Source organism: Danio rerio, chromosome 14 (assembly GCF_049306965.1).
Source record: "Danio rerio strain Tuebingen ecotype United States chromosome 14, GRCz12tu, whole genome shotgun sequence".
Taxonomy (NCBI): domain Eukaryota; kingdom Metazoa; phylum Chordata; class Actinopteri; order Cypriniformes; family Danionidae; genus Danio; species Danio rerio.
The window spans coordinates 28872197-28890258 of record NC_133189.1 but is presented as its reverse complement, the minus strand read 5'-3'; the positions used below and the strand labels follow the sequence as shown (position 1 = coordinate 28890258).

At 37.4% G+C, this 18062-nt stretch overlaps 1 protein-coding gene across 4 annotated transcripts in view; it reads left to right on the top strand.

Moving 5' to 3' along the window:
* The window catches only part of slit3 (slit homolog 3 (Drosophila)), a 272541-nt gene that overhangs the window by 145455 nt on the left and 109024 nt on the right, over positions 1 to 18062 (top strand). For 2 of the 4 annotated variants that reach the window (XM_073921711.1, NM_131736.3), the window contains exons 5-6: positions 1577 to 1648; positions 16729 to 16800. In XM_073921711.1, coding sequence (XP_073777812.1) covers positions 1577 to 1648; positions 16729 to 16800 — 144 coding nt within the window. Of the gene's footprint in view, positions 1 to 1576; positions 1649 to 16475; positions 16576 to 16728; positions 16801 to 18062 lie in introns of those variants that run through there. The other 2 variants (XM_073921713.1, XM_073921712.1) reach the window with 1 other exon arrangement.

Here is an 18062-nt window from a genome sequence, read left to right as displayed (position 1 = left end):
AGAGTGATTCTTCATTAGAAACTAATTACACCTAAAAGGTGTTGTTTTTTTTTTTTTAGTTTGACATGGAGTTTCTCTCTGTCGCTCATCAGCGAGAGCACTGCTGAGACAGATTGCGTTTCATAAGTGCAGTTATTTGGCTGGGACAATTTGCCTTTTTGTAGAAATAATGAAAAGGTTCCACTGAGTAAACAAAGCAATAAAACATTTATTAGCCATGGAAGTTCTGTAAAGTACTACGCCACGCTCATGGCTCGCCGAGGCTGTACGAGGTCGGTGCTTCGCCATTCATGAAGAATTAAAAAGCCGAGCCAGAGAGAAGCTGCATCTGTGCACTTTATCTGTTTCGCATTTAGACCATCAAAGGCGACGAGGAGCCAGTGCTGATATACATTCGCTCTTGCCCAGCGTGATGATGGTATAAACAGCAGTCCTATTTTCCCACTCTGTGGCATACGAACATGGGATGTTATGAGTTTTTGCTCAGCAAATGTTTGCCCTCCTCTGTGCACGCTCTGCATAGTTCAATTTGAAAGATACACAAAAGAACATGATGTTCACATCAAGCCAGCCAAGAGCGCTGTAAAGAAAAGGGAAAAAAAGATACGCAGGATTGTGGAACATGTCAAAAACCATCAAGAACAGTTAGGAGAAATACCATAGCTCCTTATTGCAAAGCACAACATAGTTATTAAGATTTTTGCCGTAATAAAACTTGATTGGTTTGAGGAAAAAAAAAACAGAAAACATGCATATCCAGTTCTAGCGGGGGGCTAAAAGAGGGGAGAGCCCAATAACTACAGTTTTTAATGCTCCTAAGAGGAAATTGCTGGCAGTACATGTACTTGATACATCATTACGTCCCACGCACGAGCTCTGGCAGAATTCCTTGCTGCGTCTGGATCCTCGCCTGATTGTTTATCAGAGAAATTGGTTATAGCAAGGTCAGGTGGGTTAACCCACGTGGTGGTCCTTTCGTGTTATGTGTAGCAGGCATGACTCCAAAGCAGATGCTTTGATTAGCTGGGCAGATATTCCATATCTCATTTGTTCCCTTCATGGCCAGTAATTGCATTCTGGTTTTCAAATTATGTTTGCCAGCACGAGTCTACAAACAAACAGGCTTAATAAAGTTAAGCACAACCATTGTGACATGTCAAAATTCATTTGGCTCATAAGCAAGCATTAAAAATACCAGGCGCTAATTTGGTGTAGTGCTACTTCTGTGCTTTCTTGGGTTACTCAAAGCGCATATGATTGCTATATTTTCCTCGTGGGTCATGGGATCTTTCGTTACAAAGTGCTGCTTTAGAAATGTTTTTCATTAGATTCACACACAGACGCAATGATAAAAGGCCAGACGAATAAAGGAGGATGTGACATTTATGGTCAGTAGAACAATTTGGTCTCAGACTTCAAAGCTGAGGCGTATCGTTCCAGAGGGGCGGCAGCAAACCGTCCATCTTCCTCAAGACGCTTTCCACCAAAATGTGAAGTAGCTTCAAACAAATCCTAATATCTCTCTTTGTTTTTCTCATCTATCTCTCTCTCTCTCTCTCTCTCTCTCTCTCTCCAGGGACCTGAGCGAGAATCAGATTCAGGCTGTTCCTCGTAAGGCTTTCCGAGGGATCACCACTGTCAAGAACCTGTAAGTGTTCCTCCCTCATCTCCCCTGACAACCATTGACTGCCCAGACTTTTTGTTTGCATGATTTTATAGGGTCAAATAAAAAAAGGCTTGGGTAAACTCTCATGAAGCAGTGAGGCAAGGTGTGATTCTCCACACCAGTGTGTCAAACCGCAAACGAGACTTTCTTCTGCTGGATTTAACGAGTCTTGCGGTTTATTTCAAAGACAGATAACTGAAATGAAAGATAATAATCTCTCTCGATGGAAGAAGAAAATGTTCAAAAGCAATGTGCTTGGTGGCCTACATGTACGCCCCTTGAATCATTTGTCATAACAGTTAATAAGCTTAGCACTGATGAAAATTCAATTAATCAGTATGGTTCAATAAGATGGATATCTTCAGGATATTGCCAGTGAGTAATGTTCCACAGCCATTTGCAATTACAGTAATGGCTTCTTATAAATCTCTCCAACAGTTTCGGGACCTGATCTGGCTACGGTGTGCTTTTATAAATAAAAGTTCCAGAAGGTTTTTCTACAGCGATACCATAAGAACCACTTAGTTACCAAAAGAACTATTCAGCTAAAAGTTTTACTCTTTTTTTTTCATTAAAGAACATTTGAATGATCTAAAACAGGGGCGCCCAAACTGTTTCGTGTGAAGAGCCAAAAACCAAATATCATTGATAGCCATGGGTTGAAGATATATATAACAAACTATTTAACATTAAAGTTCCCATGGGTAATCGCCTTTCATAATATTAGGAAATAAATCGAAAACTTTATTTTGATTGATTTTAACTAATGCAGTATAATCTTTTTATTAAGATATTGCGATAAAAACAATCACATTTATAACACAGTGGAGTTCAATGCAGAATACACTAGTCAAGCAGCAGCTGCCTTGGCTTTGATTCGCTCACCAAAGTCTCTGGATTGTCCTCTATGCGTCGTATGTACATTTAAAACTCTGATTGTGAGGGCCCTAGTTTGGGTATCTCTGATTTAAAAAAAATGTTTGGACAAGAACTTTGAAAATCTCCCATAGCCCCATAATAATAATTTTTTTATTTTTTTTTTAAATAGGGGAAATGATTTTTCATGCAACAGGGTTCATTAAATAGTTAAATTCAATTCATCTTTATTTGTATAGCGCTTTTACAATGGTAGTTTGTTTTAGAGAAGCTTCACATAAAAGATTATAGTGAATTGCAACAGTGTCAGTTCAGTTTTTAGAGAAAAAGAACTAATAAAAAATGTGTTTTTAGGTTTATTAACAGTCAGAAATTGATAAATATTATGTCTATAACATTTATAAATACATAATGGGGTGACATGGGGGCTCAGTAGTTAGCACTGTCGCCTCACAGCAAGAAAGTCACTGGTTCAAGTCCCGGCTGGACCAGTTGGCATTTCTGTGTGGAGTTTGTGTGTTGGCCTGGGTTTCCTCAGGGTGCTCCGCTTCACAGTTCAAAGACATGCGCTATAGGTGAATTCAATAAGGTAAATTGGCCATAGTGTGTGAATTAGTGTGTATGGATGTTTCCCATTGATAGGCTGCGGCTGGAAGGGCATCCGCTGCGTAAAACATATGCTCGAGTTGGCGGTTCATTCCACTGTGGCGACCCCAGATTAATAAAGGGACTAAGCCAAAAATAAAATTAATGGATGAATGAATGAATGTTATAGATTATCATTTTAAATGTTATTGGATTCTTTAATACTATTTAAAGTAATGTTTTCCAATAAATTAGGAAATTACCCATGGCAACTTTAATGTCATATAGTATATTTAGCTTCAACCCAGGGCTCTCAATAATATTTAATTTTTGGCCCTTTATATGAAAAGGATTGGGCACCCCTGTTTGAAAATGCATTTTTTAAATCCAAAGCAAGAGATTCTAAAGTAAAATGGGGATTGATCTGCTACTGTATATATTCTGTATGCTGTATATATTTGACCACTGTGCCAAAGCTCAGCAATATCGTTTTAACTGGTTAATTTTTTTATCTCGGGTGGTCTTTTACTATTAGTTTTTATAGCAATTTCCAAATTTACATATAGATGTATGGTAGGGTTTTCCAAAATGGGTAGACATAACAACCAAAACATCGGAATCCAGAAATTGTAAAAAGAAAAGAAATGATAAAATACCAAAAAATGAATAAATGAATACAGAAGTTAAATTAATAATTTAAGGACATTATAAGAAAAATAAAAACAATACACACATCATTGTTTTATATCGTCAAAAAGGAAACTGATGAAATTACAATTGTGGACTTTTTAAAACCCATATTGCAGACATCCCAAGTCTCCCGGACGTCTCCCGTCCCGATATTCTCTCAAAAATCGCGTGTCTCCTGCCTGGTCCTTAAATACGTCGCACACCCCTCTACACAGCATCCCTCCCAGCTCTTTAGGTATGTCGCACGCAATTCACCCCCACCGCACTTCAGGTTTGTTGCGCGTACCTCCCCCCCCCACCGCTTTTCAGGTATTTCACGAGCAACTCCCCCCCCACCGCTCTTCAGGTATGTCACGCACTACTCACCACCATCACTCTACAGGTACGTCGTGCACACACGCCCCCATACAGATACCTCGCTCACCATCACCATTACATATACCCACCCCACCCACCCCCCTGCTCATCAGGCACCCAGTCTCCCGCAACCTCATGCAAATCAACTCTGTCTTCCCTGGAATTTTCCCAACTTGGGATGTCTGCATATTGTGGCATCCAGTCTTACTTTTTTTTTTAAATATCCTTTTTTAAAAGGCATTTGTTACAAAAAAATGCTCACAAAAACAAACAGACTGTTCACACTTTTGCATTGAAAAAATTCACATAATAAAAGGGTAATTATATATATTTTTTGTTTTACATCTAATTTATAGAAAAGGAAGCGCTAAGAAACTGGTAGTCTGTAATACGCCTCCAATAATAAACATTGCCTTCCGCAGCTTTACATGTTTCTTCAAAGCAAGTCCCGCGAGCAGCATTCTGATAATTCTCTTTAATGAATGAAGGACACAAAGCTGAGGTCATCGTTAATGGAGCACTTTGTTTGTAGTCGCAGATTTGCTGTGGTATGTGGCCGTACAGCGTTTATGTGGATTCCCAGACTCAAGTGCTTAGTGAAGTTCTGGGCGGTTTCAGTGCAGTATCTGATACCAGCTTTGCGACAAAGACAGTTTTCAGATTTAAGTCTTTCCCACCGTGGGTAGAGAACTGCGGGTCAAGTCATCATACAGTAGATATCTCTGAGAGGTATGGAAATATAGTTGGCTTTTGTTTGAAGACAGTCATGCTTTTCACACAAAGGGAAAGAAATAGACAGTGAAAAGTGTGAAGAGGTTGGAGAGTTTGAAAAGCATGGGTGCATTTAGTCACAGTTCACTAGTAAGTGGGTGCTTGCTGTAATCCAAAGCAACAGATTCCAAAGTAAAATGAGGATTGATCTGAACTGTTAAGCTGCAAACATACTATATATATATTCGACTACTGTGCTAAAGCTCATCAATATCATTTTAAGTATTTCATTTTTTTCAGGGTGGTCTTTTGGATCACTGTTTTTCAGAGTGACACACAATTGTGAAAAAATGTTGAATGGCACCAGCCCTGGTCAAATTGAGTTAACTGATTGTCAATACTAATTCTAACCTCATTGACCCCTGTCAAATAAGTCCCAGGCTGCAGGAGTGCCGTCAATCATCCACACAGGTCAATGCTTCTCTGCAGACAGATGTAACCGATATGTTATAACAGTGTTGGGGGTAAAAAGGCATATTTAATGTGCATTAGGCTGTCTGTTGGCTTGATGGTAACTTGTTATTTATAAAACTAATCATATAATATTTATGTAATATAACTTTTTATTATTATATTATTTAATTGTTGCACATAGTTATTTATTTGTATTTTAGCTCTCCTAAATTATTAGCCCCCTTCTATATTTTTTCCTAAATTTCTGTTTAACAGAAATAAGATTTTCTTTCAATGCATTTTTAAACATAATAATTTTAATATCTCATTTGTAAAAACGGATTTCTTTTATCTTTGCCATGATGACAGTAAATAATATTTGACTACGTATTTTTCATACTAGTATCAGCTTAAAGTGACATTTAAAGGCTTAAGTAGGTTAATTGGGTTAACTAGCCAGGTTTTTGCCATTTTTTGCCATTTTTATTGTATAATGATGGTTTCTTTTGTAGACACTTGAAAAAAAAAAACATAAAACACTTACATAATAATTTTGACCTTAAAATTGTTTTAAAAAATTAAAGTGCTTTTATTCTAGCCAAAATAAAACAAATACAGTAAGACTTTCTTCAGAAGAAAAAATCAAATACTGTGTAGAAGTCTTTACTCTGTTAAACATGAATAAGGAATACAAATTCACATAATTTTGATGTCATCTTAGGGCTGGGAGATATGACAAAAATGCAGCCTCGACAATTATTTTCCATATCGAACAATTACGATATATATTTCGATATCAGTTGGTGATGCTTCCAGATTTAAAAGAGTACCCCTACAAAGCCACAAAAATTAGAGGGTCGTTTCATATGTATGTATATACAGTAGAACACATCAATGTCATACTGTATGTAAATAAACATCAGTTTTGTGGAATTATTTTCAGTTTCCTTAAATCTTTTTAAACAGAGGTGATTTTATTTGCCTTTTATTTGCCCTGTCAATAAGGGGGGAAAATACATTTAAAAGGTAAAGAAATCAAAATTTATCTTTAGAATTTAGTTAAGAATACTACAATGAATAATGCATGTTTTTGCTTTTATATCTTGCAACACCAGTAAACTAAGAAAAGATCTTCATTGGTTTGACAGCAAACATGTTGTAAATCCTAACAACGTAAACGCATTAAAGGGACAGAACTGTGTGTGGGTATAGTGTGCCCACTGTCATATTGGTCTGTTAAAAAGACATTAAGTCCCTTTTTTAAAAAAGTTCCTGACGTTAAAATAGGATCCAAATCCCTCCCATTTTGAGGCCCACTGCAACATGATGTAGGAGTGCGGTTTTCCCACCAACCGATTTGATTGACAACCACGTATTAACATTTCACTGCGTATAATCATATCAACAAGACAGGACGTGCGAAAAGCAACTGGGATTAAAAGATCTGTTCAGCTGGCTGTGATCATCAATTATCATCAAATGTAATCAAGAATAAGTTTCAGAAGTTGAAAACATTTTTAAAACAGTGCATGTTTGTAATGAATTACAGCAATTTTATCATCTTTACTTTATCACCACAACCTCTTGTCAGTACAGTTATAAAAGAAGACGCTTCAGTCTCGGATTGTTGATGTTAAATCAAGTTTTTATCTTGTACATTAACACAATGGATATCCACACAGCAGTGGATATCAACATGTATCATGTTACATTTGCCGTGCAAAAACTGTCTGTGTGTGTGTGTCCGCTGTGTTTCTGTGTGACACATTACAGAAAGGCTTGAATAAACTCCAAAACAAATACATCAAATAATCATTGGGAAATTTCTTGCTGCAGTATTTCTCACAAATGTTACAAGAGATCTGCTTCATGTCTGTCCCTGTGCTGTTTATCTGACGCAGTTGAGGCGGAAGTTGTGGCACACTCTGACAGGCACAAGGGGACGGTGGGCGAGGAGAACTAGCATTAAAGGCACAGGCCACAAAAACAGCTAAGATGTTGAGAGCAGCAAATTCCAATCTTCTGAAAGCTATAATAAATAATCTAATGTGTGTTTTGAGCTAAAACGTTACAGAGACAAAAAAAGAGCCTTCTGTAAATCTTGAAAAATGGGTGCTCTTTAAGGAAATGCGCAGCAAATTCTCACAATGCAAACAAATTAAGAAAATGTGTCCATCGCATTTTAGGTTTCCCTTGAAATATTTCCATTGTGCTTAAATGTTTTGTGAGAAATTGCAACACGTTTTTTCAAACTAGTTTGCATTGTGAAAATTTGCAGTGTGTTTTCTTAATTTGCATGTGTTTTTTATTGCACATGTAAATCTTAAACTGCAGCACATTCATCGTATTTAATACTTTTTATAGGTATGTTTTTTTTTTGGCACATCAAAAAACACATTCAGCTTTTTTGTACAATATTTGTCATATAAAGTAACACTAATGTTATTTGTTTAAGTCTACTTACGGCATTCCTTTTACATTTAATATTCCCGAACACTGTATACACATTTGAGCTTTACTTCCATAACATGTTTTTCTGACATGTTTTCCACCAACGTTCTTATAGTGATCTGCTCTATGTTAGTGAAGTGTATAAGCGCTCGTCACATCACTGTCATGAGCACCGTCACACACTGATGGATGAATGATAGGTACAGGTAGGCAACACTCATTTCTTCAGGCAGGGCTTTTTAGAGGAGAAAAAAAAGGGACTAACAAGGATTGAGGGAAATGGATGGATTTGTACGTCAGCAGCGCTGCCTGTTTCTCTCCCACCGACCTGCCTCTGCAACGCGTGGCAAGGTGACTCTTGATTTAATTGCTGAAATCATCCAGCCCTCGGTTTTTTAACGGGAAGGAGGAGTAAAAAAAATGGACAGGCAGCGTTCCAGGAATGAATTGATTTTCTCATATGCTTTTCTACCCTAATGTCCTCTGTTTGAAAATGGCTATGCATGCTTTGAGGGCAGGTTGAATCTCTGCCTCTAATATCGTCCACAGCTTTACAGGCTACAGCATGCTAGAGTCAGCATGCGCCTTCAGCCAGCATCCTCCACCCTTTATAAAGGGGCCATCTGGTTAATATGGTCAAGATGGTTCCTCCGGCTAATGAGAGTCTATGTACCACCCTATTAAACCAGATACAGTATCTCCATCTGCGTTCATGGCTTTAGCCATTCACTACAACTTAGGTCAGCATGATATTTAAAAAATAAATAAATTGCAATATTTATTGCGAATTTATATTATAATATTTCACTAGATAACTCGAGTAACCCTTTTGGAAAGAAAAAAATATTTTCTATTGATTTGAATAATTATGTAAAAGCCTGCATCTGCAAAAAATATATTTAACCATTGACCAGCATAGATAAATACAGTAAAAACAATGATGCAAATGCAGTATTGGGATACAGAAATAAAATAATCAAATGTGCAATACAGCTGGATACAGGGCCAGATTTAACCAATAAGGGATTAACCAGCCGCTTACGGCCCCAGAAAGTTTTGGAACCCCAATAAATACCTAGAAATCTATAGCTACCTATAGCATTGTTTTTTTTCTACCATTTCCTGACATTTTTTTTTATGGTGAGGGTCTAACAAATAAAATGTAGTATAGTTACTACATCTATGCAAATGGGTTTTACACCCTCAGCCATGGAGCAGTCCATCAGTCTAATCAAGTAAAGATTTAGTTTTAAATAATGTTTATTAATTTTTATGAGTTGTGAATTAGTTTTAAGAAAACAATTCATTAAAAATTTAGATATTGCATGAAGATAAAACATAACTGATATAAGGAGCAGTTTTTTATGGTTAAAAAGGGTGTATTTTAGGACTGCTGGGCCCCATGGCAGGAATTGCTGAGGGCCTCCAAATCATTAAATTTGCCCCTGGCTGTATAGCTTTCAATCACTTCAAAAATACTGGGTTCAGTAATGCAAAGACAACCAATTTTCACTTTTTTTAATATATGTGCCCTAATAGTGTTTTCAGCAATGTGGGACATATACAGTTGAAGTCAGAATTATTAGCCCCCTCTGAATTATTCGTCCCCCTTTTTGTTTTTTCCCTAATTTTTTTGTGTAACGGTGAGATTTTTTCAACACATTTCTATACATAATAGTTCATAACTCTTCTTATAACTGATTTATTTTATTTTTGCCATGATGACAGTAAATCATATTTTACTAGATATTTTAAGACACTGCTATACAGCTTAAAGTGACATTTAAAGGCTTAACTGTCGGCTATCCAAAAATAGATAGCATTAATACTGCAGACATACTGTGAAAATGTCCTTGCTCTGTTAAACATCACTTGGGAACAATAAAAAAAAAAAAAATTCCAAGGGGGGCTTATAATTCTGACTTCAACTGTATACATCTGTCAACATCTGAAAAAAAAAATGTGTTTTGGTGTTTCATGACCCTTTAAACAAGTAAATAAATTAATATATACAATAAATATACATAAATTATAAAATAGAATTCATCTTTATTAAAACGACAAGCATTATAATTCCTTGTACACAAATGAATTAAACTCACTTAAAGTACTTTCACAGTCACTTTCATTTAAAACACCCACAACTTATTCAACTCAAATAATTTAATTTTTTTAAAATAAAATGTTCAAGGGCTAAACTAAAATGACTCCACAATTGTCATGTGTTCGGAACTGTTGTACCTGTAAAATAAAATCCAGACTCCTCATTGTATATCCTGCAGTCTGACTATTTTGAATTCAAACATTGCGATATCTATGTTAAAACAATATTTTGTGCAGCCCTACTTCTTCTTTTCACCAGACAGCGACGACAGCCATGTTAACCTCAAAAAAATTATATAGTACAGGCGAAGTAGATTTCCTCATCATATGCACTGCAAGTCCTTCAGCGAAAACTTGCTTGAGCTCTATATCAATATCTACATCCCTGTTTGTGTCAAGATCGGAGCAAAGATCTTATTAGAACGGGTGCAGTATGAGGTGTGGGTTCATACACACATTTTTTTTTGTTGATTTGTTATTCATAGTGGATGGAGAGTCCGAATGGCGTTGGTACCTGAAGCTGAGGTATAATTGAGAGAGCAGAACGTCCGGTATGGTAAACGTGGACACTTTGATTTTTATCCCCTTGTGGGAGGCTCTCATCTGGGTGCTAATAAAAACCTCTCTACTTCATGCTCCTGTACCCAAAATGTCACTCTGACTGCGCGTGGGTTTGAATTATGGCCAAGGGGGTGAAGTGTAGTCAATGTCTGCTTTTTACAAGCTTCTGTGACCGGCAGACGGGGCTCTGCAGACGGCAGATCTCTGCTTTTGATGTACACTGCTGGTGCTGAAACTCATGCTACACATGATCAGGGCTACATGGGTGTGAAAGACACGACTCCACAGCAGCCAATCAAAGTCTGATGTTTGCACGCATTGGGCATCACTTACTCAGGAAAGCCGTCTGCACTGGAAGTGTCCTTCAGTTCAGTTAGGACAAGTGACAATATGAAATGAAACTATAATGAAACCAATACAGAATCAAACTTAATAAACAAAGATGGAAGAGATCAAATCAACTATGTATGAGATCAAATCCTAAGAGACCTTACAAAGCATCACTTGAATTTCACATGAGCTTCTCATGTGCAGTCATTAAAATACAACATAGGCTCATTTTGAAAATGTAGCCCTATTTACATTTCTGGAGATTTCAAATTATGTAGCCAGTGCAATGTATGGCTGCATTTTGTCTTTAAAACAAATGCTAATGGAGCGGTATGACGGCGTTTCTTTTCACACTCACCAGCTGGCCGATTACCTCAATATGGACAGCTTTTCTGCTGTTACTTTTCAAAACACTGTCAGGTAGGTTTAGGGGTGGTTGCTGGTCAATCAGTGCTTTGTGTTTGGGGAAGAAGGAGGGTGGGCGTGTCGGTCGGTCAGTCAGTTGTCAGCAGCCTCTGGTGGATTTAAGCGTGAAGAGCAGGTGCGAATGGCAGTCTCAAGAGAAATTTGAGATCTCAAAAAGCATACACAGCGCCCACTGGTGGATTTGTGAAAACAAAATCTGCAAAAAAAACGTAGCTCCTGGGATGTATTTGGCGCTCTCCAGAAATCTATATAGGCATACATAATCACAATGAGCCTGGGTTGTTAAAATCATATATCGAACATGTGTGAAATACACATGAAATGTGCAGTCTTGTAAACTTTTAATGTGATCACACTTTCCCAAATGTGTATATATATATATATATATATATATATATATGTGTGTGTGTGTGTGTGTGTGTGTGTGTGTGTGTGTGTGTGTGTGTGTGTGTGTGTGTGTGTGTGTGTGTGTGTGTGTGTGTGTGTGTGTGTGTGTGTGTGTGTTTGAATATAATTAAAATATCTTCAAAAAGTTTATTTATTTCACAAATTCCATTCAAGAATGAAACTTGTATAATGTATAAATTCTTCCACTCAGACTGATAAATTTCAAGTGTTTAATTCTTTTCATTTTGAAGATTTTGATGACAGCTTATGAACTGAGTAATGAAATGAGTGCTTATATTGTTTATTTAATATGTTCCTCATGTTTCAACATTTGATGTTTCAACATTTTAACATTTAAAGCACATGTGATGATAAATGTAAGTATGTGGATTTGTTTAGAAATATAAGATATAGCCAAATGACTAGGCATGAGCCAGTATAAGATTCTGACGGTATGATAACCTTAGATAAAAATATCATGTTTCTATGTTATTGTGATTACTGCTCTAAAATATGTTATTTTTAAATATTTAGGTAAAAAAAACAACCTCTTTTACCGTTTAAACACAATATATTTTATTTTGAGAAAATTTTAAATATTTTGAAACAGTATGTCAGGCGAAATAATTCAAATCAATCATTGACTTCTGCTGTCTTCGTTAGTGTTAAAAACAGACTTCTTTACAATTTAAAACAGCATCTTTGGATATTTTTCTGTTGGAGATACTGTTGTCTTAAAAAAAAAAAAAAAAAACCTAAATAAAAAAATCGTACATATACCATAGAAACAGTATAGCGGAAAAAAATCGGTGGTTTTAAAAACTTGAATTTTCCAAACCGTGTTATAAATTAAAAACGGTTATCATACTACAATGTGAGATGAGATGAAATAAAACAACAGAAACCCAGACAATGAATGGAAATGCCAAGATGCACATAAATAACCTTAAAAATACTGTATGGAAATACTTTTCATGTAATAAAATATGTGCTTGAAATAAAATGAAAACACATTTACCAAACAAATCCACCAATGTACAATTGTACAACAAAAAGAACCATGTGATTTAAAAAAATCAAATATGATGTGTTTGGATAACTGGACTAACCAGTGCACCATCTAAAATGCTATTTTAGTATACGAGAGCAAAAGGCCATCACCAAAATGATTTTCCCTAATTACCTGCCAGAATTGTCTAAAATGATTGCATTTCCAAACATCAGGCATCTGCTTCCAAACACACTTATGTAAAATGTGTTTATATTTTGAGATTTTAATTGTAGTTATTCAAAGGGACGATTTAACTCTCTCAAATTAATTTTATCTCAGGCTGAATAAGAGGAGACAAGGTTAAAAAGCACCAGAAGGGATAACAAAATGTGAGGGTGATACAGACACAAATCCTCAAACCACACTTGATTTGACGGTCAAAGGTCATGTACTGTACAGTATATCTATTACAACCATAGATAGAGTGAGTATGAGATTCATGATCACACATGCTCCTGGCTACACTGATGGTCAGTTCTGAATCATTCACTGTGTTGGCTATTGAGCGTGAATGAAATACTGCCACACGGCTGCTGGTTAGCATCAGCGACTCTGTCAGATTAATAGTCTAGTGAGGGGAAGGAAGACCCATATCTGTTTCTTCCTCTCGTTCACTCCAGATGGGACACTGGCAGGACGTGAGCTCTAAAGTGCCAATACGGCTCATGACTGGGATGATTAAAGGCCAATGTAATTAGAGCAGGGAAATTAAAACTGGGATTTTCATTACTCACCACTACTATGTCCCACCTCTCCGAACAATCACCAAATACGCAGATATTCAGACACACATATGTACATTCAAGACAGCTATTCGCCCTTGACTATACTCAGTATAATCATTGTTACAAATCTCTTGCTCGTGAACACAATGACATTCTCCAGAGAACTTCACATGTTCTCATAATACAGATTGATATGACTCAATGATATGACTCCTAAGAGTTCACAATATCACCTTATGTTTTGCAAATTAGCACTTAACTATATGTTGTGATTATTTATTTTTTATTTATTTACATATTTATATTTTTTAAAAAGGAAAAGCTTGAAAGATAATCAGGCCTGACTCTTTAGCATGTTCCTGCTCTGCAGAACATAAAAACATACAGGCATCATTAAAATATCATCCATCAACACATGAGAGCAGTACAAATACAGACAATCACAAATCATACAAAATATAGTGAAACAGGCTACTATCTTGGGATGTCATGGTGGCGCAGTGGGTAGCACAATTGCCTTACAGCAAGAAGGTCAATGGTTCGAGCCCCAGCTGGGTCAGTTGGCATTTCAGTTTGCATGTTCTCCCGTGTTCGCACGGGTTTCCTCCGAGTGCTCCTGTTTTCCCCACTGTCCAAAGAAATGTGCTTAAGGTGATTTCAATTAGCTAAGTTGGCCGTAGTGTTTGTATGTGCGAAAGTGTGTATGGGTTGCGGCTGGAAGGGCATCTGCTGCTTAATAACATATGCTGGATAAGATTGGCCCTTCATTCCGCTGTAGCGACCCCTGATTAATAATGGGACTAAGCTGAAAGCAAAATGAATGAGGATACTATCTTAGTAGCTACAGCGATAGTTGACCATCGGATTTTTTAACACCAAGAGGTCTGAGGGTGTTTGGGGGCCATGGAGCAGTTTTGACATGCACTGACATTTGTGTTGTTTTCAGTATCTTAAAAACATATTAATGGATAAAGTGTGATAACATTGTAAACAGCACAAAAAAGTTGGGCTACAATAATACCTAAGCAGCATGTCATGTGTTTGTGTTTTTGAGAAAGAAACGTTTATGCGTGGTTAGTAAAATCTCGCATAAACCACCAAAAAACAAAAATTTTGAAGTCACTGAAACAAGGCCGTGAAACACACAGAGGACGTTTGTTCACAAGACTTTTGAGAACTGGGTCTTGTAGCTTAGTGTTTTTGCTTCAAAGTGATGAGAGAATGATCTTGTTTATTTGCTCACAGAAAACAATATAGTGAATTAAATTTTCCAAGTCACTTTTTGAGTGAAAATGGTCTATGCGAGAAGGCGTGAACTATCATTACTAATGCAGTGATTCACACCTAAGAAGACAAAGACCTGCATAATGAGCTGCATAATGAGGAAGAAATAAGTTTATATATTTTTTGTTTGCAGTTTATTTAAAATATATTTAACTATCACACAAAGATAGGGTTGTCGTGATACCATTAATTTCACGTAACCAGCTGAAGTATTGTGATACCAAGTAGGTTTGCAATACTGTAATTCATAACTCAAATCTATGAAATTAATAAAATTGTCAGAAACATTATATTTTATATGTAATAAAAGGCCCACTTTAACTGAATTCATAATTACCTTATTATTATTAAAACAAGTATTTGCACATCACTTCATCTAAAATGTGTTAGTTGTTAGTTTTGTAGATAACTGACCAACAAAAGAATACATTAAAATAAAGAGGCAAATTAAACAAAATCCATTACAAAAAGAGCTAATTAGGCTATTTGAAGTGGTCAAAAATTGTTTCAATGTTTCCTGTTTCTCTTTTGGGTTTTTCATCTACTTTTGTCTTATCAGGTAAGAATCCCAAACTTTTTTGTATGAAGGGCCAAAAACCAAATATCATTGACAGCTGTGGGCTGAAGAACAATATACTAAACTACTGTACATTAAAGTTGCCATAAGTAATTTCCTAATTCATATGATTTTTTTTTTCATAATATTAAAAAATAAATTAAATTCTTTATTTTGAATCATATTAGCTAATGCAGAATAACTTTTTGAATTATAACTTATCCCAATAAAAACATAAACAAATCACATTTATTTACCCTAGTCAAGCTGAACCTGCCTTTGCCTTGATTCACTCACAAAGGTCTTTGCATTGCTCTCTGATCGTCGTATGTATTTAAACTAAATCTGATTCTGAATCTAATGTCTGAATAAACAGTTTGTAAGGTATAAAATCATTACATGTATGGGAAGTCTCTATTAAAATAGCTGTACATGTTACTGTACGTGTGTAATTAACAATATATAATATGTGTTGTTGCCCATTTAAAAAGCAATAAGCCACAAGAGGCTGTGTGTACCTCAAGCAAAAACTTGATGTATTTGAATGAAAACTGTAAAAGACAAACATTTTACTTTTGCTCATAAATGTTATTTAATTTTTACAATGATAGTTAATGCGTCTGTGGTGGGTGGCTGCCACACAGTCTGTCCCATCAGCAATTATGAAGACAGATGCATGTCTTTTAGAAGGAGGGATGGAGTGAAAGAAATGCCAGAGATGTTCTTTATTTCATGCCTGTCATGGGGTCAGATGTCACCGAAGCCCTGTTTGCTGAACAAATGACTTACGAAAAGCGCTTAGATTCCTTTTTCTTTATTCAAGCCTCTTTCAGATCCATCTCTTTTAAGAACACAGAGAGGGAGGGGTAAATAGAGGCAAGCGGTTAGCAAAGGCTGCAAATTAAAGTAAAAGCAAAAGAAGCAAAAAAAAAAGGAGAAAGAAGTGCCCCTCGTGTCTGCTCTTCCAGCATCGTGACCCCAGCTGATTTACGAACCCCTTTCCTTTAATGAAATTGTTTCTGTGACAGAGCCGGTAAAAGCTTGTAATGGATTGGCTGCTCTAATGTAATGAAATTACTCCCTTTCTGACTTAAAAAAAAAAAAAAAAGAAGAAGAGGGGGTGGACGATGTTGGGGGAGAAAATGCAATTAATATTTACAGAGAACTGACAGACGGGGTGGGCTGTGCACTATAGCCAGCCTCCTGTTCACCCTCTCTCTTTCTCTCTCTCTATCTCTCGCTGTCTTACCTCTCTTTGCCCCCACACTCAGCAGTGTGGCGAAAGAGAGAGAGAGGACGAGATAGGAGGAGGTTATAGCCAGACAGGCCACTTTTAGCCAGCTGGTCCTTTATCCCGACTGCGGTGAGGAGAGGAGAGTAGATATGAGATGCCCGCTTGTGTGTGTGTGTCTACCTCCCTCCCTCCTGCAGCCCCCACCTCTCCTCCTCCTCCCTCCCCTCAGCCCCCACCCGCTCGTCTGCAGACCTGCCGCTGACTTCTGTCTCTCATCTGCAGGCAACTGGACAGCAACCACATCAGCTGCATCGAAGATGGAGCCTTCCGAGCCCTGCGCGATTTGGAGATACTGTGAGTCCCCCTCCCGCCTCCTCTGCGGGGTTCTTTCCTCTCTTCTCACCTCTGCTGTCCCTTCCTCTAACTCTAACTCTGTGTGTCTGTGTGTTTCCTGATTGTTCCTGAAGGACAAACTGTGTTGCGTTGTGGACCTGTGGCACATAGTCTGGTGTCACCCTGTCCTGCGCTTAGCATGCGATCGTCCGTGCGACAGCTAAAGTTGCTCGTTTGTCATCCTGTGCTGCATTGTTGCCGCTCTAAAAAAAAAGAAAGTGTCTTGACTTTTCCGGGTGCACCTTACTGTTAAAAACACCAATGCACCATGCATGTTCTATCTGGAAGATCTGTAGAATTGGTTTTCAACCTTAAACCGGGTGTTAGACTCACTTAGATGTTCAGATCTTTCTTCTTTTGCCCGCTTCTTCGGTCGTCTTTAACCTCAGAACAGGTTTAATGCACAAGCTTTAATGACACATGAGAGATTTGATGTTTTTGTAGGTGATATTTCTGTTCTTTGGGTTTCCCCTGGATTGTCCCGGATAGGATGTGAGGGTGGAAGTGAGCAGGATATACGGGGGGAGGTAGAGGGGGGTCGGAGTATAACCGCCGCATCTCCATCAAGCCAATTGGCAGGGCGCTAAGTGCCAACCTCATCCTCCAAATGAGCGCCGCTCACTGGGGACCCAGAGCCAAGCCACCCCCTGCATTAATTCCTGGCTCTAGAGGACATGACGGTTACATCATTGTTAGACAGGTTTTCCTTCAATGCTAGCAAGGTGTGTAAGAGGCTAAGAGAGAATCAAAGAAGGAAAAGAGGGACCATGCTTCATTTTATGTCCTCCGTCTTCTCCTCGTGACCAGAGCATAAAATGACCTTATAAAAGAGGAGCTCGGGAGCAAGAAAGTGTGAGTAAGTCGGGAATCAATTTTCATTAATAATACAGAACCTCCCTAGATTCTGCCAAAGACCTTTGAGACCCCGGCAAGCCAAGGAGAGCAGTGGTACATGAATACACATCACTTTCCTGCTGATTGAGCCATCTCTCCTCCTCTCTAGAGAGGCAGCAACACAGAGGTCTCCAAATGACACTGTATCATGACTAAATTACCACATGCGCAGTAATCAAGCTCAACCTTACACCTTACATCCAGATTCAGAATGCAGTTAAAGGCATCTTGAACCCAAAAAGTTAATATTTAGTCAACATTTACTCATTTTTTACTATCGTTATGAGTTTTTTTTTTCTTCTGTTAAACACAAAAGAACATATTTTGAA